We start from the raw sequence: 23973 nt of genomic DNA, 5'->3' as shown, positions 1-23973 counted from the left end.
AACTGTGGCAAGAAAAGTCGTAAAATAGGACAAAATACAGTTAAAAAATATTTCTCTTAGCAACAGAAATTTTGGCATCAATTGTGGTCATAAGTCGAGAACTACCTGTACATATATTGAAATCAATCTAGAGCTCTTTACATCAAGTCAGATCACTGGCTTATGCAGTTCAGTTCTGTCAACACTAACCAACAGGACTCTTCGTATTTTTGATGGTAAGCCTACTTCTCCTTAGCAGTGAAAAGAGATTGAACTAGGGCCACTGGCATGCTACCCACATGATCTGCCACATGAGAATTAAATGCATGTTCATCTGTAACCAAGAAGCTCGCATGGCATTACAAACAGTGAACCATGCACAAACAGCATTGTAGAGTATACATGTGACTGCAGCCAACTCTGTGGAATTAGAGAGAACAGGCAGATCCAATCTGTTCCCTATGTTCCATTATCTCACCTATCAAATCAGAGCTTAACATTATGTAAACATTTTCCCTAGAAGTGCACTAATGTTCCTTAACAGCAGAGACTGAATCATTCTCTTTCCCTGGCCCGTTGGATGACTCTGCATTATGCAGAGTATACTGCATATAAAATTTTCTTGATGGTGTTGTTTGTGTGAACAGTTGTCCTCTGGTGATGAGTGAGCTGGTTTTAACAATTTCTTCTGAACACATACATTATTTCTAGTTCTCTGGGCATAGTGTTTCATAAGCAACACTGGTCTATAAAAGAGCTCTTTTATCTAGTCCGTTTTTGTTTATCTTACTGATACTGTAGAACTTGGAGTGTTGGTTCCATATCCAGATGATGGTAGGGAAGCCAAAGACCAACGCCGGCCATCTGCCCTGAAAGTAACAGGGTGAATATAAAAATGAGAATACTCAAGATGGGATGAGGTTGGGGCAAATCACATAATCTGTGTGACAACATCACTGGGCAGATGCTGTGATATATGTACTACTATCACTGGGATGTAAGTATATAACTGCTGCTTTTCACACAGATTCCATCATCACATATATCATTATCTTAATATCACTGTAATGCTCCAGATGTCATTAAACTTTAAGTGACTCTAAGATTTAAGAATGAAAGGCAAAATTAATCCCGATTAGAAAAAGCAATTTTGTCATAAATACAAGTTCAGTCAATTGTGTCTCATTTGCTGAAATGTCATTTATTGTAAATAACTACCGGTAATCTCGACAAGAAGAGTCAAATTTAGCTTCTTGGAAGATTCTGGGCCATTTAACAGATTCTTGAGAAAATGTTATGTTACAAAAACTAGTTTAATCCAAAATGCTTTTAATCTAGGAAATCTAAGATTCTAAAAAGTCAGTTAGAAACAGCACCCACCACAAGATGTTAAACTGAGTAAATGCTGAGTAAATGCTGAGTAAATGCTGAGTTTACTTGCCCTCTAAATCTTGGTCATATCAAAACCTAGGAGCTGATTTAAAATGTATAAGATTAATGCTAAGGCCATCAACAGCTGTGGAGGGTCATACTTTTATTCTGTTGAAAAAAGGATTTTATGCAGCAAGAAATAAGACAAATGGAGCACAGGGAAGCTATAAGATGGTTATGAATGGATGACAATATCATATGCCGCTCATATTTTAACCATAAAATATGATGAATGAGCCCCAATCTGTAATAAACCCTCACCAAATAAATGTAAATCTGCTTATATATCTCTAAGATTGAAGAGTGGTGCTTAAAGCAGCCTTCCCTGAACTGATGCTTCCAGATGAGTTGGCATTGCTCATATTGATCGAATGGGATAGCAATCCCACCCAAATGGAAAGCACTAGATTTGAAATATTAAACCAAAGGGTCAATATTGTTATATTCCAGCATGGATTTACACTTCTCTCCCCAGGCACATTTGTTCATCCTGACCCACCAGCCTGTGTCACCAGCCCAAATCTGTCACTGATTCTTCAGCAATATATCCATATATTGGTAAAACTATTTTAGTACTGAATGGATCTGTGTGGACAACGTTTCTGTGCAATAACTGAAACTTTTGACCCAAAGGTTCATGAATTTGCTTGCAAAGTTGATTTCCAGTCCTACAGGTCCTATATATCAAACACCTTTGGCTACCTGTTGTCCAGTATGAATCCGCATGACTTCCAAAAAATGCCATTTAAGATAATATCTGTAAAAATCAATCTATCCAGGAAAAGGTATGTGTGGTAAGAAGCACATACAATGTGTTCTTTCCTGCTGTAAGACATTCATGTGGCGCAAGTATTTTTAGGCAAGCACCCAGAAATGTAGAATATTCTGTCAGAAAAAAAAATCTTTGTGATATAATAATGACTATAATTTGGGTTATACTTCCCCTTTTTACTATCAATTAACCATATCAATAATTCACAGTGTACCAGATTGCAATTATATAATTCCAATCTCTTCCATCTAATTTGATTACATAAACTTTATCAAGCATAGGCTTTACAAATAAAAAGCAATTTAAGTTATAAAAGCACTCATGCCTTTAGGTGCAATGCAAAAAATTGCAGAACAAAAATATGTAAACAACCCAGAATGGATTTACTCAATATTTTGCTAAGGGCCTGATGGAACCTCACAGTCTGTTCCTTTGGTTTTGTGGGTGGAGGTGGGCAGGAGAAGTTGTATGTGCCTGTCTATAAAAAGAGCAGAGAGCAGATGGGAAGTAGGGAGCAGATGGGAAGTTCTTCCATAACCTCAAATGTCCCTGATGGGATGGCTTAATAGATCAAATATTAGAACAATAGCCAAAATCCTGCATTCTCCTTCAAAGCTTACAAGAGCCAGGAAGCCAAGTGAACCAATAACATGACAATCAAATATGGAAAGTTTGTGGCTGAGAATGGTCTAATTCCTGTATTATAATGGCAGGCTTGAATTCATAAAGACCAGGCATCACCAAAGGAAGTGGTAAACATTAGAAGAAAAGAGGCAAATACCCAAGACTGCAAATACAAAGAGCATAGGAGTTTGGTCTTTTTATATATATAAAAAGATTATCTTTTTTGTTGTTTTCCAGAAGTAGACCAGCAACTTTCTCACTCTAATTCTGGCATGTCACTTTCCTATAGAGGAAATATTACAGTTACAGTCAGTTCTTATGGAATGCTAACAGCTGATAGGTAAAGGACTATAAAGGATGGATGACCAGTGAATCTTCCACGCAATTTATGTTTCTCTTGAGTCCCAGAGATGGAGGGCTCCTCTTACCTGCGGGAAGAAGCAAAGGAAAAGTGGGCTGGTGTGTTGGGGGAGAAATTCCGAGGACTGTCAAGGGGACTGCTACCTGCAGACAGGACAGGATAGGAACATACAAAATAAAATTAACATGAGGCTGCTATTGAACTATGACCAAATCAAATCTATTTCCAGTAGCCAGCAAATTCTAAAGATTGAAAAATCAGTCAAGATGGTACAACAACAACTAGCAAGATTGGAAAGGGCATAGAGAAGCTTGTTAAATATGAAAACAGACAGAAGGAAGCCAAGAAACAGAACACCGGATGGATGGATGGATGGATGGATGGATGGATGGATGGATGGATGGACCAATGGACCAAACACAGCAATGGATTGTTGATTGAGTCTTAAATGGTGAATCAGAAACTAATTAGAGGAAAGATGGAAAATCAGGCCAGTGGACAGACAACTTCAGAGAGTTAGAAGGATGGATAAGATGGTTGTACAATATACTCTTTATGTAAATATATATGTGGAATAAAAAGGCAGATGCCCTGGATACATAAAATAATGAAAAAACAAAGGAGGAATAGGGTGTAGAGAATTACAGAAAGATGGATGCACCACTTAAGACCAAAACTGCTTATGAATAATTTTCATAGGACTACTTTGGAGTCAATGTCATGCTTACTGTAAACATACAGATAAACTCATAAGGATGAATAAGACGTGAGTGAGCATAAATTCAGATTTCTGTGGACATTTTGCCTCACTATGGCAAATAGGTACAACATAAAATTATGGAACACTCCACTCCACTCCACCCCACCCCACCACAACACAACACAACACAACACAACACACACACATATCACATTTTGGTCAGTTCTGACAATGAGAAGGAATCCCACACTTTAAAAATGAGGGACAGAGCAAAGATTAAAAGACAAAGATATATGCCCTTGATTTTTTTTTTTTAAAAAAGGACATTGAATGATTCCTGGAGATAGGGACAATAACAATTGGGATACAGTGTGTTATTTCTCAGTAACTTATTCAGTCTAAACAGGCAGCTTATTTAAAGAACGGCAGGAACAGAAAAGCAGGACTTAAAAGGCCTGGAATTTTCTTGTGACTCATACACAATTTTGCAGGAGGCACTTCAAGGCTGGAATTCTTGGAAGAAGGAGGGCCAAGGGCCTAACTCACCAATATGACCTGGGAGTGGAGAGTGAGGTCGTGGCAGTGTTGGTGATGTACTTGTCAGGATCAGGCTTTTTCTGTTACTGGTTCGGCAGCTGTACAAAGAGCAGGAAAGAAGAAAGGCCTAAATCAGGGTGTGCATGGATAAAGAATGCCAACCAGGAAGCAGGCTCCTTAGAAGACCACAGATGGAAAACTTGGCCAATTAATTATCTCCAGCTCAATTTGACGGACTATTCCAAACTGTAGCAGATGGTTACCTTTTGCAATCTCCCACTTGATTATTAGCTCAGCAATGAAATATGAAGTTGGATTGTTCCACTGAGTCAGACCATTGATCTGCCTTACACAATGTTGCTTGTTTTGATTACTAGGTCTCAAGCTGACAATTTTCCCAGCCCTGCCGCTTGAACTCTGTTAACTGTAGAAGCTGAGGATTGAAGCAGAGACCTCTAAGTGAAGTATGACTTCCTTCTGGGATCTGGAAGTTTTATTTGTCAAGAGGAGCTACAGGAAGAAAGGTTACTGTCATGGATCCAACGTGATGTATGATGCAAACCTACAGCAATGGGAGGCCATTACAAATCGGAAGGACTTATCAACAAATGTTGCAAAAGTGGAAGGATTTACCAAGTTCCCTCATTCCTTCAACCTGACTTCCAACTGGAGCTCTAACACTAGACTCTCTCTTTCTTGCACTATCTCACACATATTTTTTTAAATTTATAAATTTAGGATCCATTCCTGACAACTAGAACCACCAGATTTTCAGCTTTTTTCTCCCCTGAAAGACAAACAGGAGAGCATTGGCTGTTTAAGAAGCTCCATTCACAGTAGCAGAGCAAGGCAGAACAAAATTTTTAAATAATCAATAAATAACATTTGTAAGCATGATTAGCAGTCTTACTTTCTCTCTCTAAAGTGACTTAACAGTGCCTTCCACCCATGGGATAGAAGACTCAATTCCACACTTGTCACACCTTGCCATGATGAAGTAATTGTCATATTATATAATGCAAAATATACAATAAGCAAAGCACTCAAAACAAAGACCGTCTGCCAGAATATATACAGTATGTAATTTGGGCTGGAACTATTTAGATGTGCACCTTGACAAGGACCAGCTTGGATTTCCTTGCAGTTCCTCAGGTGCAAGTGGTTGCATTATTCTGCCAGCTCTTGTTCAGTATTGCAAAAGCACTACGGTGTAGGTTACTAGCTGTAGACAAGGCTGGATGTCTGCCCAAGCCTGTTGCTGTCAGAGCCTCAGGTTGCATGGCAGCTCAGAGATTGTCTGGTCATTTATTGTGGGCTATTATTTGCTGATGTATAGCAGTCCTGATATCTACTACGTGTTGCAATTCCAAGCTGACAAAATATGAACAACCTGAACGGGAAAAGGGCAGGTAAGTATGTGCGATAAAAAAAATGTCAATGCAGTTTGTTCTTCTATACTACTTTACTGAAAAACAGTCCTGCGAGGGGAGGGGAGGTACACTTTGTAAAACTATATTCTGATCAGCCACAAGAAAATAAAAATGAACACATTTAATTGTTCATGTTCTCTCCATCTGTCTTCTATGCACGCTTCTTCCTTCAACAATATCAGAATGTGAAATTCCGGGCAATAATGCTTTCTGAAGGACTGTAATTTAAATATATTTTCCATACATTTAAGATGTATCATATCTGTTAGCCTACATGTCTTACATGCCACTGGTCGAAGAAAACTTGTGGTATCACAAACATGGTAATGTTGAATGATTTGCAATACTTCTGTTTTTGGATATCATAGTGACTAATCATGAGAGGCCTCTAAGAAATATTTTCCAGATGGGTGTACCACAATTTCCCAACTTGATGCCCTTGAGATATGTTGGACCAATACCCATGGCTTCTCAGCAAGCATAGGTGGGATCATGATAGTTGCTTCAATACATCCTAAAGCATGGGTCCCCAACCCTGTGCAGTGGTGGGCGAAAGTGTGAAGCTCTACTAGTGCAAGCAGCGGGCACATACACCAATCCATCTGCTTCCCACACCCACCCCCCACCACTGCTGGTCCACAGAGTTGAAAAGGTTGAGGACCACTATCCTAAAGCATTAAGAAGAATCATTTAGTACCTTACATTTAAAGTCCTCTCAAAATTGAACTGGCACAACAAGGCTTCAAACATGATGATGAGCCTTGGTGGCACAGTGGTTAGAGTGCAGTACTGCAGGCTGGCTACTTCTGCTGACTGCCAGCTGCCTTCAATTTGGCAGTTCAAATCTCACCAGGCCCAAGGTTGACTCAGCCTTCCATCCTTCTGAGGTGGGTAAAATGAGGACACAGATTGTTGGAGGCAATATGCTGACTCGGTAAACCACTTAGAGAGGGCTGTAAAGCACTGTATATAAGTCTAAGTGCTATTGCTATTTGTTTTGCCTGAGACCTATTAATCTTTGTAAATAAACCTAGAATCCTTTGCAAAAATAAACTCTCATATTGAATGTGATGTCCCGCTGCCTGGAGGCCGTGCGGGCCTGGATGGGGAGGAACAGGCTCAGACTCAACCCCTCCAAGACCGAGTGGCTGTGGCTTCCGGCGCCCCGATATGGTCAGCAGGTGCCATCGCTGACTATTGGGGGTGAATCTTTGCCCCCCACAGAGAGGGCTCGCAATCTGGGTGTCCTCCTGGATGCACGGCTGTCTTTAGAAGAGCATATGACGGCCGTGGCCAGGGGGGCCTTTTATCAGGTTCGCCTGATTCGCCAGTTGCAGCCCTTTCTGGATCGGGACGCCTTGCGCACGGTCACTCACGCCCTTGTCACCTCCCGGTTGGACTATTGTAATGCTCTCTACATGGGGCTCCCCTTGAAGAGCACTCGGAGGCTCCAACTGGTCCAGAATGCGGCCGCGCGGGTGGTTATGGGTGCAACCCGTTGTGCCCATGTGACACCCCTCCTGCGCGAGCTGCACTGGCTCCCAGTGGTCTTCCGGGTGCGATTCAAGGTGTTGGTTACCACCTTTAAAGCGCTCCGTGGCATAGGACCCGGGTACCTTCGAGACCGACTTCTGCCACCAATAGCCTCCCACCGACCAGTTCGCTCCCACAGAGAGGGTCTCCTCCGGGTGCCATCAGCCAAGTTATGTCGGCTGGCGACACCCAGGGGGAGGGCCTTCTCTGTGGGAGCTCCAGCCCTGTGGAATGAATTGCCCCCCGAAATACGAAAGATTTCCGACCTCCGGGTGTTTCGCTGCGCTCTGAAGACCCTGTTGTTCCGCCAGGCAGGGCTATTAACATAATGTTTTAAATTGGGGTATTTTAAATTTCTGGGATTTTAATTGGAGCCTAATTATTTAATGATTTTAAATTTTAATTGTTGTCGTGTTTTTTGTGTTTTTAAATAGGCTGTACACCGCCCTGAGTCCTTCGGGAGAAGGGCGGTATAGAAATAAAATTATTATTATTATTATTATTATTATTAATTATTGGCTACAGCTTTCTTAAAAATATTTTTCATTGTATACAGGTCAGTGATGGGTTTCTACCGGTTCGCCTCAGTTTGCGCAAAGTACGTGTGCGAAGCAAACTGGTTGTTATACCGGTTGAAACCCACCACTGATACAGGTAGTCCTAGATTTACGACCACAGTTGAGGCCAAAATTTCCATTGCTAAGCAAGACAGTTGTTGACTTTTTGTCCCATTTTATGATCTTTCTTGTACAGTTGTACAATGAATCACTACATTGGTTAAGTTAGTAACACAGCTGCTAAGTGAATCTGGCTTCCTCACTGACTTTCCTTGTCAGAGGGTTGCAAAAGGTGATCGCATAACACTGGAATACTGCAACCGTAATAAATACATGCCAGTTGCTAAGCATCTGAATTTTGATCACATGACCAGGAGGATGCTGCAATGGTCGTAAGTGTGAAAAACTGTCATCTTTTTCAGTGTTTCTGGAACTTCAAGTGGTCACTAAACAAATGGTTGTAAGTCAAGAACTACCTGTGTTATACATAAAAAGGATTTATAGCATAGCTAATATTAAAAGAAACACAACAATATGCATAAGAAAAACTCTCAGTAATGAACCTCTTTCTCTCTTAAGTCAAACTTGGCTTGAGCCAAGTTTCAAATAGAGGAATGGACTCTGAAAAGAAGAACCAATGAGCATCCAAATTGTTGCTTTATATCAAATGATACCACTAAAAGTCAAGTCACCACTTGTTAGCCAGACATAATTTCCAGCAACTTCCTTTTCCTTTTTTGAAGCCTTGGACAAGCATGAAATATTTGGGAGGGGGCAAATATTTTATTTGCACTGAGATAGGAGAAAAAGACAAGTCTTCCTCTACAAACCCCCCCCCCCAATTTCTCCAAACTTTGCTGTAAATGAGAAAACACTCAACCATCCTTTTATCCTTTTCCATTAATTAAGAGGGAAGAGGGAAGGAAGGACTTTTCTGCGGTGATAAAATGAAGATTATGAATATCTATAAGAATAGTTATGATCAAGGAGAGAGTTATGGAATCCTATTCAACAGCAATTACTATTACTGGAAGCTGTAAAAATCCTGATGTGTGTCTGATCTATACAAATATTTCATTCTAAATTACTTAATGGTATTAGAAGTCAATCCTTATGATTTCCAAATAGTACACTTGATTCTGATTATTCTGATTAATCAAACATCTGCAGAGCAGAAGGATGGAGAAAAAAACAAGGAAAATTGTTAAGGAACAGATAAATTATGTGTACACACACACCATTTTTCATAGATTTTTTTCTTATGCTGAATGTCCCCAACCATCAGAAGTAGTGGAGAGAAAACGATAGAAAGGTCCCTTGAACAATCCTTGAAGGAACAAACATGCTTGGTGCCAGAGCACACACCCAGGACTGCTCTTGCTTTTTGATTGAGATATTCATCTCAGGCAAGGTACAGTAGGAGATTTTTCCAGTGGATTGAACTTCATTCCATCACAAGGAACAAAACACCCTAGCCTAGATCATCCATGATTATGCATCTCTACATCTGAAAATTTCTCTTCAATTTGATGACATATATTTGTATCTATAGATCAGTTGAAGGGTTTTTTTTTTGTCTGTCTGTAAAGACCTTCATGCCCACCGATCTATTTATCTAAATATCATTTATCACTGTTATTTATCTAAAACTATCTATAGATTTTCCCCCTTTTCTTTCAGGTTTCTCAAGGTGCTTTTGCCTTCAGGTTAGACAAAATGTTTGGGGATAATAGAGATGTTATGCTGGCCCTATCATGCATCAGCTATAAAGCAATTGGATGCCAATTCAAAAAGAATTTGGTTTTTGGTAAAATTACCCTGGTGAATGGGTATCTAAAACTTGATAATATGGTGAGACAGAGAGACTTCTCCTGGGGGATGGGGGGATTCTACAACCATAAATAAGACATGACCAGAGAAAAGGCCCTATTCTGCACAACCATACTGTGGCTATTCCAACAGGTAGAACTGAAACCAGGGGATCCTTGGTAAGTATCAATACACAGACCCTTTGATACTAATTGGGGTCAAATTCTTCAGGAATTTATACGGTAATGTCAACAACATAAATTTGACTTAGTTGCTTACTGACAGCCAGTGCAAGTCTGGGATCTACAGATCCTCTGAGGGTGCATGGATAAATTTAACAGAGTTGTAGGTCTTCTACTCCAACCCTCCACCCAAGCAGGAGACCCTACACCACTTCTGACAAATGGCAGTCCAGTCTCTTCTTGAAAGCTTCCAGTGATGAAGCTCCCACAACTTTTGAAGGCAAGCTGTTCTATTGGTTGATTGTTCTCACTGTCAGAAAATTTCTTCTTGTTTCCAGGTTGAATCTCTCCTTGTTCAGTTTCCATCCATTATTCCTTGTCTGGCCTTTGGGTGCTTTGGGTGCCATGCCGAGTATTTGAAACCATTCATTGTATGTTTTAGCCTCCAGTCCCCTAATCATCTTGGTTGCTCTTCTCTGCACTTTCACTGGGGTTATGAACTTGGATGGGGAAAATATAAATTTATTGTTGTTTTATTTTATGCATTTAAATATATTTATGCATTTAAATATATTTTTCTCAAAAGAGAGCTATACACTTATCAACTTCTCAAATAGGACTATGGTACAAAAAGGTTAAGAATCCCTGCCTTGAGGACTTGTTTTATAGAATCCCATGTGGCTGCCCCTTTAACAATCTGAGAGTTGCATTCTGTACCAGTTAAGCTTTTGGACCACCTTCAAGGGAAGGTCATATTGGTTTAATCCATTCAATCCACCACACTGAGTGAGCCATAAATTAGCCAATCACTTTTTAACCCAGGTTTGTGCATAGCCATCCTCAGTGTTAGTGATAAGGCAACAATTAACACCACAGCATGACTGGGTTCATACAAGGCTAGCATGCATTTAGCTGGTATCTATCTGAAATTATTAAGGTACTAGTAATGGTAAGTATGCTAATCTAATTGAGGAAAGAGCTGCTAGACCTCTGCCGACATTCTGAATTCACAAATAAACCCAAACTACCTATTTGTTTCAATAGAAGAAAATATTTGTAGCTTGGGGTTGAACTGTCAAGTCCTTGGTGTTCTCTGACCTCAGAGAGCACCAAGAAACCCACATATTCATTTTTTTTAGATAATCTTTTTAATTCCATACCTAAAGTTAAAAATTCCATATCTATAGACAAAACTGCTTATTGATATACTGTAGATATCTTGTGAAATGCAGCTTGGACACTCTTACTCTGTTTCATCTTCTGCAACCTGAGGTTACAGGCAATCTATCCCAAAGCTTAATAATTATCAAATATGCTTGAACTATGCCCCATTCTGGTTGTTGAAAGGGTTGGCATTATGGATCCATCCTTTCAGAAAGAGAACTAGATCTGGTACAATTTTAAGTTTGCAGGAGTGTTTTTTTTTTGTTTTTTTTTAGAAGAGCAAAGTCTTGATAGTCAAACCTTGTTACTACTAACTGTTTATAATATTTTGAATTATGTATCTTTGTGGGCCTAGTTCAAAGGCTGATATTATACTCTGTAGCTCTGGTCAAGATATCCCAGGACTTGGGCTGGATTGGGAAGTTTTAAAAAATGGCATTTGAAAGAAAGTGAAAGAAATCCATTTCCATAATAACTCTTGGCAGTCAGTCAGTCTGTCTCTGTCTCTGTCTCTGTCTCTGTCTCTGTCTCTCCCTCTCTCTCTCTCAAATTTATAAGACTGCCTATCTCATAAGAAGGGACTCTGAGCAGCCAGTTGCGTCCCTTTCTGGATCGGGACTCCTTACGTACGGTCACTCATGCCCTCGTCACCTCCCGCCTGGACTATTGTAATGCTCTCTACACGGGGCTCCCCTTGAGGAGCACCCGGAGGCTCCAGCTGGCGCAGAGTGCGGCTGCGCGGGTGGTAATGGGAGCATCATGGCGCTCCCATGTGACACCTCTCCTGCGCGAGCTGCACTGGCTCCCGGTGGTCTTCCGGGTGCACTTCAAGGTTTTGGTTACCACCTTTAAAGCGCTCCATGGCTTAGGACCTGGTTATCTACGGGACTGCCTACTACCACCAGTAGCCTCCCACTGGCCAGTACGCTCTCATAGAGAGGGACTCCTCTGGGTGCCGTCAGCCAAACAGTGTCGGCTGGCGGCCCCTAGGGGGAGAGCCTTCTCTGTGGGGGCACCTACCGTCTGGAATGAGCTCCCCCCAGAGATACGGAGGATCCCGGATCTGCGCACCTTCCGCCGCACTGTGAAGACCTTTTTATTCCATCAAGCGGGCTTGGCCTAATCTCCTCCCTCTTTTAATATGTAAATTTTAATCTGTTTTTAAATTATTGGGGTGTTTTAATCTGTCCGGGCCAAAATGATTTAATTTGATTTTATCTGGTTTTTAAATTTTTTGTATTTATGTATTTTATTGTTTGGCTGTTCACCGCCCTGAGTCCTTCGGCAGTAGGGCGGTATACAAATCAACTAAACTAAACTAAACTAAACTAAACTAAACTAAACTAAACTAAACTAAACTAAACTAAACTAAACTAAACTAAACTACAGCAGAAAAAGAGAAAATGATTAAAAACAATAAACATATCAAGCATAGTCATTTTTAATAAAAAAGCAAACAAGAGATTTGATCATCAATAGACCAACCTCAAGATCTCACTGCCTGCTGAGACCCACAGGACTGATGAAAAAGCCAGGTCTTCAGGGACTTCAGGAAACTAAGGATGGATGGAGCTGGCCTCATTTCTGGGGGGCGGGGGGTTTAATGTTCCATAAGGTGAATGCAACAGCAGAAGGCTCGCTTCCTCGGGCCTACCAAGTGTGATTCCCTGAAAGACAGGGCCTGAAGAGTACCTCTCTTGCCCTATCTGATGGGAAGAGCAGATGTAACTGGGGAGAGGCAGTCCCTCAAATTTCAGTTGAGCTTTCAAATACAGGAGATTCACAGGTATGTAACCTTTGATTATCAAAGATATCCAACTTATAGAAACTGCTGTACAAATTTGCATGCTTCATAAAAGACAATGGAGGAGGAGGAGCCAAGGCACGCATCTTATGAAGTGAGTGTATGCATTTTAAAAAAATTTCTTAGTCTGAAAAGATGCTACTGGACACTTCATAGAAGAATCATTAGTCAGGCTGGGTGAACTAAACTGGTTCCTTACATAATTTCTTAAGATGTTACTTACATACCATATAATGAATCATTATGTGATTTCACATCACTCCATGATTCATAGCTGTCTCCACTGAGAAAGATGAATTACAGTTTGGAATAATTTTGAAAGTTCATCTTCAGGGCAATGGAAGGGAAAACGTCTTGGTCCCAGAAATCCCATGCTAGAACCTTACTGCAAGAAAATGTTATAAATTACTTTTACTGATTACATACCAACATAATTGTTGGTTTTTATTTATTTTATTTTTGTTGAACTTTCTAAGGGGCCCTGAAAGAAATTATCGTTAAAATGTGGCATATTTATGTATAAAAGATTAAAGTGAGCACTTGAGACAGAACAGTGAACCCTTCTTTGAAGAGAGGACTCTTTTGTTTGCATATCTGGAAGTAAATATGATTACATATTTACAATTCATATTCAGCATTTCCATAGTGCGTTAAAAAGGGTGCAGCTGGCTTGTTCTGGTGTCAGGCCATGCATATGCAAAAGAGCAGTGGGATTGGTTTTTTATTAACAAACAGGACATGTGAATTGGAGGTCCCTTCTCTTTCTTCATACTGCTGCTTCCAGAATTTTTATTCCAAAATTGATTTTAATTCCCAATTTATGTTTCATGCTCACTTATAGAACTATAATTATTACATACTAAGCGCGGGTTGGCAATTGACTAGGCAAGACGGTTGTTTAAATAAGACAACCCTTTATTGAACGAGCTAACAAGCTAACAAGTAGAACGAGGCAACTCCAGAAAGATCCCGCACTTTACTGTCTGACAGCTCTTTATATACTTTGCTGTCAGACGGCTAGCCAATAGTGAGGCTGCGTTCTCCCGCCTTGACACAGTCACAGAACAGCCAATTGAAATGTGCCTCTACATTGGCACGCTCCACATTCGATGCGGTAGCCTCGAAGACACAACACCCCTTCCCTCCAGGATGGACCATGCATAATCTGACAAGTATGCTGGAGGCCGACAGCTCCGCCCAGATCTCCTTAATGCAGGGGTGGCTGCCACAGGAGAAGGTGGTGGCCGTTGAATCTCCAGAAGTCCCGGCGACTGCGCAATGGATTCGCTTGGAGGCTTCTCTCTCGAGGGTAGGCCTGTTTCCAAAGGTTGTTGGTGTGTTATCGGAGTCAAGTTGGTTGTGGAGGTTGGTGCCTGCCATTCCGGCTGTCTGGCCAGAAGGGGCTCATGCTGGAGGCTGTCTGGAGACACCAAGCGCATGCCCTCTTAACTGGTTGATGTGTCGCCACCAGGTCCGGCTGTCATTAAGTTCAACCCTATAAGAGTAGGGTCTGGTTATTCCCGTTATGAGCCCAGGCATCCACCTAGGTTCGCCCCCATAATTCATAGCATAAACCGTGTCTCCAATGGCAAAAGTTTGAGCGTGGTTGGCAGTGGTTGGTGTTTGTTTGGCTGTATAGCTGGGGTGGAGTCGGTCCAGGTTAATCCAGAGCCGTCGACCCATCAGCAACTCCACTGGGCTTCGGTTGGTGACTGGACACAGAGTTACATGTTGCACCAGGAGGTATTTGAATACCCTCTCCTGCCAATCCCCAGGGCCTAACTTACTTAAGACATCTTTGGCTGAATGGACCATCCGTTCAGCCAACCCGTTACAAGCCAGATGGAAAGGGGCTGTCCCAGCATGGCGAATTCTGTGCCCGGTGAGGAACATCTGAAAGGAGGCTGAGATAAACTGCGGGCCATTGTCTGAAACCAAGGTGTCGGGCAACCCGTGGGTGGCAAACAGCCCTCTCAATACCCTAATTACTCCTCAGAAGTGGTGGATGCCATAATGGTCAATTTTACCCACTTGGAATAGGCATCCACCACGACCATAAATGTGCGCCCCAGGAATGGTCCAGTGAAATCCACATGGATTCATAACTATGGTAATCTAGGATTCTCCCATTCCCTAACTGGGGCTGCCGGTGGTGCTGGCCGGGACTGTTGGAATTCCTGGCACCTAGCTACCCATTCAGTGATCTCCTGGTCTTACCCTGGCCACCAAACATAACTGCAGCCAAGTGCCTTCATCCTCACTATGCCTGGATGCGCGTCATGTAGGCATTTCAAAATTGGTGCTCGCAACTCAGTCGGGACTAACACCCTGCTTCCCCACAAAAGGCAGCTCTTTTGCACAGATAGCTCATGCTGTCTATTCCGGTAAGGTTGGAATTCAGCGGGCACCATGCCCTGCGTACCCAGTCCAAAACCTGTGTCAGTATTCTATCTTTTGCTATGAATTTGGTGAGGTTGGCTGCAGTCAAGGGAACCTGCATGTCCTCGACTAACAGGACCGAGGAAACAGGGGCAGGGTCAATGACGGGTGCTGGGAGAGGGCAGCAGTTTAGGGCATTGGCGTGGCCTAAGGTTTTTCCTGGCCAATGGGTCAAACGGTAGTTATATGATGCCAGAAACACTGTCCACCGCATCATGTGAGGGGACAGGATTTGAGGGGTTTGACGGTCACCTGCCAACAGACCCAAGAGAGACTTGTGATCTGTAATCAGTTTGAAAAAACGGCCGTAGATGTAGTCGTGGAATTGCTTGACTCCTGCCACAGCTGCTAGGGCTTCCTTATCTATCTGGCTGTAGTTCTGTTCAGTAGAAGATAAGGGCTTGAAAAATAAGCAATAGGGGCCTCTGTCCCATTGGGAAGCTTATGACTGAGGACAGCCCTGACCCCATAAGGTGATGTATCACATGCTAACAATAGTGGCAGACTGTCAGTGTATTGGACCAACACTGCGTTTGACATGAGCAGGTCATTGACTGCAGTGAGAGCGAAAGCCTCTGACAGACCCCACATCCAAGGGGATTTATTGTCTAAGAGTCTGTGGAGTGGTTCTGCTACTGAGGCTTTGTGCAGCAGGAAAACAGCATAAAAATTAAGGAGCCCCAAGAATGCTTGCAGTTCTGCCTTATTCCTAGGGGTTGGGACATTTTTTATTGCGTCCACCTTGGAAGGAGTAGGGTGTATTCCCTTGGAGTCTATGAGAAACCCCAGGAATTCTATCTTATTCATCCCCAGTCTGAATTTTCCATGGATAAGCTTGAGACCAGCCTGCTGAAAATGGGCCAAAACAGCACGCAGTTTGCTGATGATATGTGTCTGGTTCCTAGAGGAGATCAGGACGTCGTCGAAATAGGGCATGATTCCCAGAATGCCCTGAAGCAGCCACTCCATTAGGCTCTGAAATATGCCAGGGGCCAAATTGGAGGCGGCGACATTTAAAAGCTCCCCAATGCATGACAATGGTCTGAGCCATTGCAGTGCATCATCTACAGTGAGCTGCTGATAAGCTTTCACCAGATCAAGCTTTACGAAAATGCTACCTTGGCCCAAAGAATGAAAAAGGTGCTGGACTACTGGAACAGGATAGGTGTGGGCTTGTAATGCCCTATTGGGGGAACATTTGTAGTCTGCACATATTCTAATTGTGTCATCAGGCTTAATGGGAATGACAATAAGGGTTTCCCAATTTGAATGATCAACTGGTTCTAGGATGCCTTGGGCTATTAATTTATCGAGCTTCTCGTCCACTTTTGGATGGAGCGTGAAGGGCACCCTTCTAGGTTTTAGGCAAACAGGGGCAACCCATGGGTCTAAACTGAAAGAAATGGGACCTTATATTTACCCAAGGCGCCATCAAATACATCTGTGAATTCCTTGGTTAACTCTGCAAAGTCATCTGAAGAGGTTAAATGGATGCCAGATACGCTGAGTCCCAAAGCATGGAACCAATCTAACCCTAATAGGCTAGGAATGGCGTCCTCCATGATGACAAGCTGCAGTGTGCTGGTGAAGTTGGAGCTTTCAACTTGAAAGGAGCCCCTTCCCAAAACTGGGATAGTTTCCTTGATAGTCCTGAAGCCTGATGTTGCATTGATGTAAGCATTTTTTAGAGATGTTGGGCACCACCTTTTGAAAGTGCACCAGGAAATGATGGATTTCGAAGAGCCAGTGTCTACATCCATCCTGCACGGCACACCCTCTATTTTGACGATGAGGTAAAGCTTGTTGTTGTTGGACCCAGTAGTGGCATGGCTACAAGCTTCTTCAGAGTGGCAAAGGTCACTGGAGATTGTGAAACAGTCTTGCTCTTGCCTTGATATTTGTGATCTGTTGTGCGGCCATCTGGTGTAAAAACGCTCAAGTGGCTTATCCCAATGGTTTGGCTGGTCAGTAACAGGCAGAGGGGTATGGCAGACCTTGGCCAAGTGACCTTTCTTGCCACACTGATGACAGATGGCAGTTTTGAACTTGCAGGTTGCCCTGGGGTGGTTCCCACCACAACCACTGCATGGAGTCTGAGGGAATTTTTTTTGGTGTCCATTTTTCCCGGTTAATGTCCTGAGGCAGCTAAAATCACCATCATCATCAGATGTCTCATCCAGGTCGCTGTTATCTTCATGATGAACCGCTGCGGTTTGGCTGGCAGGAACAGCACCAAAATGGGACTTCGGTATTTCAGCTGTTGATTTATTAGACATCTCAGAGGCACGGGCTTCATCAAGTGCGGTCTGGAGATTGAGCTCGGTCCGTGCTAACAGGCAGCGTTGCAACTGCAGGTCTTTCACACCACATACTAGCTGTTCTAGAAGGGAGTCATCCGGGTCGTGAAAATCACAGTCTAGGGCGGCGGTCTGTAGGGAGGCCATATACTGATTAATGGGCTCTCCCTCCTTCTGTGTCCTTTGACGGAACGCGAACCATCAGGATATTCGCGATGGAACTTGGGCGTAATGGTTCCTCAGTTTCTCGAGCAGAACTTCCCAAGGCATGGTATGGATAGCTTGAGGGGCGACTAAAGTCCTGGTTGTTCCAAACATTTTGGGACCATATAAGTTTTAAAAGTGAGCTCTCTTCCAGCCACTTGACAGTTCTGTGAAATTGTTTACCTGCAGGAAACACTCAAATATTTCCAAATACACATTCCAGGTCTCGGTGGCTGGGCTAAAAGCCACAAATGGGGTCAGTGTAGCCATCCTGAAAAGGACAAGCCGCTGCGGAGATTGCCTCAGTGACTAGGCAGCGTTCAGCTCAACGTGTCTTTGCTCAGCTCCATGACTCAGCCTGTCATTCGCCTCAGAACATCCCATCCTCATCGCCAGTATTACATATTAAGCGCGGGTTGGCAATTGACTGAGGCAAGACGGTTGTTTAAATAAGACAACCCTTTACTGAACGAGCTAACAAGCTAACAAGTAGAATGAGGCAACTCCAGAAAGACCCCGCACTTTACTGTCTGACAGCTCATTATATACTTCACTGTCAGACGGCTAGCCAATGGTGAGGCTGCGTTCTCCCGCCTTGACACAGTCACAGAATAACCAATTAAAACACGCCTCTATGTCAGCACGCTCCATATTCAATGCAGTAGCCTCGAAGACACAACAGTAATACATAGATAATGAAGTACTGGGAAATACTTTATAGGCATTCTCAATCCATTCCCAATCTGGACTGCAAAATTCCAGATGACCTTTAGGGGTGGAGGTGGATTTCTACGTCTGTCTGCCAGTCTGCTTCCATCTATACTTTGGACCTTTGCAGCCTAATTATGGTATGCCAACCCTTTCATATGGGAGCAAACTCGATTGAATACAAGCTATTTTATCTTCAATGTTTCTATCCTGGTGCCCAATGGAGATTTTGGCTAGGGGGTGATCCAACCAGGACTGTGACAATTTTGAAAATGACTAGGAAGAAGTAGATCAGATTCTCGCAAGAACAAGCACAATTCTTTTTTGGGGGAAAAAAGACATGATAATGATGGTTATTAAGGGAGCTGCTTTTCTTTTCAGGCTTGCATGGAAAGCTGTAAAAATCAGGCTACCTTAGTGAATACCATAGAGATGCTGTTGTTGTACAAGGCGGAAAGTGTTTGTTCTGGATGTATCCCACTACATTCAATATATCTGGACACCAAGTTAAAGAAGACTAGAAAAATGAACAAGGGATGTGATTGCGATGATTAAATTTGGGCTAGCTTTTAATTTGCAGCTATTTCTCCAAATACTTAAAGAAACTATAGCCAAGATTTAGAAAGTAACAGGAACTGTTTTCTGAAATCATTTTTCCAACTCCAGTGCCCAAACTACAGTTGGATTCCTGCTAAATTATTAAGCCTTTCAGTTCTCAGCCTATCTTACTTGGTCAACCTATTGAGAAGTAATCCTTACAAACACTGCTCAGAATTCCTCAAAGGGATAAAAATGTGACAGGAAAAAAATAACCCATTCAGCCTATTAACAAAGTAGGAATATTCTTCAAATACAGTAATTCTTCAATAACTTAGAACGTAACTTTCCTATAGATGGAGCAAAGGGGCAGAAGATAGTTCTGTCTCTTCTCCGGTTCAGCTCCCTTCTTTTGATACAAATATTGTGCTGTTTAAGTCTCCCAGAAATTATGTGCTTAAAAAGAGCCTAAATTTACTTTGTTAAGTGTCTTTTACTATTATAGTTCCATGCAAAGAGTTACTGTAAACCACCTGGACACTAGGTGAGCTATACCATATATATATCTATGTCGATTATACCCTTGCATTCCCCAGGACATGTGTATCTCCTGCATATGTCCACTTTCTCATCTTATCTTTTTATTGAGTTATTAAGCCAAAATCCATCGTTCTAATTATCAATGTTTAAACAAAGGGCCTATTCTCTCTACAGAGAGATAGATGAGGCACTGTTAGCTGAACCTCTCCAGTGGAAATATGTAAATTTCTAGTATGTTAGCACAGCAGGGAGACCGAAATGCAAACATAATCCTTAGAGACCTGCAGAGATAAGAATGCAGCTCTGCAGCCTAGCAATCCTGCAGTTGTGTTGCATTAGGTGCATAGTGTATATTAGAAGCATGGGATCTGCATCTATTCCCAGGCTTTACCCACCACTGCCCTCCTATCCCAATAGGAACCGCATTATTGCTGTACAGCAGTTATCAGTTGTTGTGGTGAATAGGAGATGGAAGAGTCTGTGTTGGTTTAAATTGTTTTCCATACAATCATCTCCAAATGCTACAGAACCTATATCAGATTCTTAAGTGCCAGCTGTGGTATTATGAACATGATGAAGAGCAGAAGCCCAAATCTCTGCCCCACCTGACTCCCTCCCTTTCAGTCTCTAGGCACCCATCTTTCTAAATCAACGGTAAAATGCCTTTGGCTCTGCATCTCTCCATCAATTCAGCCCCTCCCTCACCTTGTAATATCCCAGGTACTCTCAACCTTCCTCCAGTCCCTTCGCTAGTCTCCCCACCATCCTCAGGTCCTCCTCTAGTTGTTCAGCACCCCTACGCAGGTCAGAGAGCAAAGGATTCAGATGATGGGGCACTCCTGGACTGGAATCTGAGAGAAAGGTGCAGAGAAGGACAGACCAGGAGGAAGACCATGCCACTTCTCCATAGGCTGGGTAGCCATTCATATACATTGCCTGGCTGTTGCCATGGCATCCTATTCTTCACAAGCCCTTCCCCCAACCCTACTCCATGAACTGCGCCACATCCCCACCAGCCACTGCAGCCCCCCCACCCCCGAGCCGCCTCCCCAGGGATCCTGAGCTGCCTGGCCAGGATTTGCAGGGAGGGGGAAATCACACCCCACCACCCTCACAGATACAAATAGCTTTAGAGTCTGTGAGTTTCAGGACAGAAAATCAAGGAGGATGCCGCAAGAGTAAGGAGAGGAAAATAATGAAAAAGAGATGGAGAGCAGGAGAAGGGGTGGGGAAGAAAGCGACAGGAGCAGCAAGGATGGAGGAACAGAAACAGAGGGGAGAATGGGGAGGGGCTAGCAATAGATGGAGAAGAAGAGGGATGGAGGCCAACGCTCCTTTTCCCCCTTGGTACTGTTTTTACCTTTTCGTGCGGCGAAACATGTTGCTGTCAAGGAAATCGGGCATAGAGAAATTGGAGAGCGCTGTCCACAAGGACTCAGACATCATCCCCCAGGGGGGCCATAGTGGTGAGTCTGGGAGGGCTGCCTACTGCAGAAGCTACTTCTCAGCCCCACTGGAGCAGGAGAGGAGGGGTGGGGGGGGAAAACCTTTCCTTTGGAAGAAGAAAGGAGATCTGCAATGGAGGGGGGAAGAGAGCAGCAGAGAAATAGAGGGAGTGAAGGGAGGGGCACAGAGAGAGGGCGAGGAGGGGGAGGCGTGAGGGGGCGGTGCTGTATGAGTGGTAATGTGTGCTAGAACACACACTGAAAGTGCCTGTGCTCTGCAAATGGGTGTGGATTGTGTACACACACGTTTGTTCGGTACAAAGACAAAGGTTTGGTTCATGCAGTATTCCTTCCAGTCAAAGACTGGAACCAAATAAGGACCTACTGCACGGAAATAACCTGATATTTTTCTACAAATAATACACTACTTCTTAGCTATATCTGTATATATCACTACCTGGAATGCAAAGTAGTCCGGAGCTAAAAAAATCCAAAGATTGCTTATGGGCATCCCTAAACATGCACAAGATGCCTGACTATATGTGATGCTGTAGGTGTTGTCGCCAAAAAACAAAATAAAGCAAGGAACTCTACCAAAATTGGAACACAATTGCCTGTTTAATTTTAAACTGCTCAATCTGGGTTGAAGCTGATTCATCCAACCAACAGCAGCTGATCTGCAATTTAATGCTAAATCTGGGAAATGGGACACGTGTCACTAGATGGGGATTCTTTGGGTCAATTCAAGATGCTTACAGTACTTCCAACAAGGTTCCATTATTTGTTGAGTCAGTGGGACTCAATAAAATCATTTAGAGATGGATATTAATCTGATGCTTGCGATTAAGTCAATAACAACAACAATAATAATAATTTATTAAAAAAACTATATGCTTCCTGACTCAAATGTTGTCTTTTATCTAAGAGAGTAGTAGAATGTAATCTAATGGTTAAAATGTTGAATTAGGATTAGGAAGATTTGGGGGTCAGTTTCATCTCATTCCTGCAAATTCGCTGGATTCCTTGGGGTAATATCACTGTCCCACATTCCAACCTACTTTATAAAGGTCATGTTATAGGATGTGATGGATGTCACCTTGAGCACTTGGAGAAAAGATGGAAATTTATCTAACAATAACTCCAATAATAAATAAACCATATGATTTAGATATTCAGGTGGGCTGGGAACTTGGGCATAATCCTCCAAACAACAACAGGGCTCTTCGATAACACCTAGAGGGACTTGCCTGAAGGAGCCCTAAACAAAATTTCCACATAGATGGAAAGTTTACATGTAATGAAAACAACTAGAATAAACACCTTCTGTTTTGTACTTCCTCATCATAGTGAGGTTGGGGAACAGAGTGCATTAAATCAATAATTCCTGCTGGTCCATTCCCATAACTATAAGCACTACCATAACATTTTGATTTTGATGTATGAAATCTTCAAATCTAAAAACAAAATCTGTAAACTATCTATGAACCATTCATCTTTGTATTACTCAAGAAGGCAATGAATAAAATCCATACACAGTGGTATACTGTATACCAGGCTCCAATAACATTTTCTTATCATTTTCTGTAGTTGACAGAAAGTGAAACATAGATAAATCTACAGAAAATCTTCTTAAGAGATATATGTAGAAATATACCTGAATGTAATAAATGCTAGAGTATTTACCAAAGAAATATAGCTATGTACTACAGGGGTGGGTTCTAAATTTTTTTTACTACCGGTTCTGTGGGCGTGGCTTATTTTGTGGGTGTGGCTTGGAGGTCACGTGACTAGGTTGGCGTGGCTAGCTGGTCAGAGTCATTTCTGGAAAGTCCTCGCACTTATGACCAGTCCTCGCACTTACGACCCAACTCATTTGTTTGCTTTTAACACTGATCAGCTGTAGGACGGCCCTTTGAAGCCCCGCGGCAAGAGTTTAAACGGTTTTTTTCCCTCTAGTCATCAGCTGGGACTCAGGAGGCAGCAATAGATTAGGGGTGGGACCAAATAAAAGGTAAGAATAACGTGGGGGGTGGGTGGGTGGGGGGAGAACCGGTTCGGTGACGTCATATCGTCACCGCTACCGGCTCGGCCGAACCAGACCGAACCGGGAGGAACCCACCACTGATGTACTACATTATTAAAAAACAGGTGTCCGCTATTAAGTATACGTGTCCAGCTAAACATTCTACTTTAACACATTATTTCTGCATGAATGAAAAAGGCTTTATTAAAGGTATGATAACTTTTAAGGTTGGCTTAGTCTATTTTGCCTTTTCAAATATATGGACTGCCTAATGCCATTGCATCCTAAGCTTGTTGGAGAAATTTTTCCATTTTTGAAAAGGTGCTGTCTTGCCCTAAAAGTTAGAAGTACTTGTAAAGAAGTTGAAAGCTTGAATCAAAATCTCAGAAACATTAAAACCTTGCTCTTGACTTCTCCTGCCTATCATTGGTCATTTGTCCCTAATATTTCTGTTCTTCCTCTCTACTCTATTCAATGTCTTTGACTTCACTTCATTTTAAACCAGAACAGTGCTGGGAAATGCAGCAAAAACTTGCATTAAACACAGCAATGGTATATTCATTTTGTGCAAACGGCATGTTGACATTATAATGCAAGTGAAATGCAAACAGTGTTGGGGAGTTGGAAGGGGAGGTAACTCATTTCTAACTTTTTTTAGCTCAGTTCTGGATCAGCAAAGGATTGCAATCAAAAGTTGGAGAACAGTTTTGTGTCTAATAAGAGCAAATTGCTCAGCACAATAGAAGTACTGGCTAATAATAATCAGCCACGATGAGTAGCTTTAGTGTGATGTATGGTGTCTTTACCTGAATAAGTCCAAGGACAATACTAGAATATATTGTTAAAAGATGTGGCTCCATCTGAATGTGTTGTCTCTACTGACAAGTTGGTGTTTCC

At 42.4% G+C, this 23973-nt stretch overlaps 1 protein-coding gene across 1 annotated transcript in view; it reads right to left on the bottom strand.

The window, feature by feature from the left end:
• MAST1 (microtubule associated serine/threonine kinase 1) overlaps window positions 1-21054 on the bottom strand; it is a 60343-nt gene extending 39289 nt beyond the window's left edge. Inside the window, exons 1-4 of the mRNA XM_070935229.1 lie at window positions 20969-21054; window positions 4414-4502; window positions 3235-3310; window positions 770-848 (exon numbers count right to left, since the gene is read on the bottom strand). Of these exons, the coding sequence (XP_070791330.1) occupies window positions 770-848; window positions 3235-3310; window positions 4414-4502; window positions 20969-21054 (330 nt within the window). The remainder of the gene's footprint in view (window positions 1-769; window positions 849-3234; window positions 3311-4413; window positions 4503-20968) is intronic.
• Window positions 21055-23973: the final 2919 nt, after the last annotated feature.

The sequence above is a fragment of the Pituophis catenifer genome, unplaced genomic scaffold, assembly GCF_029215685.1.
Source record: "Pituophis catenifer annectens isolate HBS135680 unplaced genomic scaffold, rPitCat1.0.hap2 SCAF_2, whole genome shotgun sequence".
In the NCBI taxonomy this organism is placed as follows: Eukaryota; Metazoa; Chordata; class Lepidosauria; order Squamata; family Colubridae; genus Pituophis; species Pituophis catenifer.
Note: the sequence above shows the minus strand (reverse complement) of the source record. Positions and strands in the feature narration are given on the sequence as shown.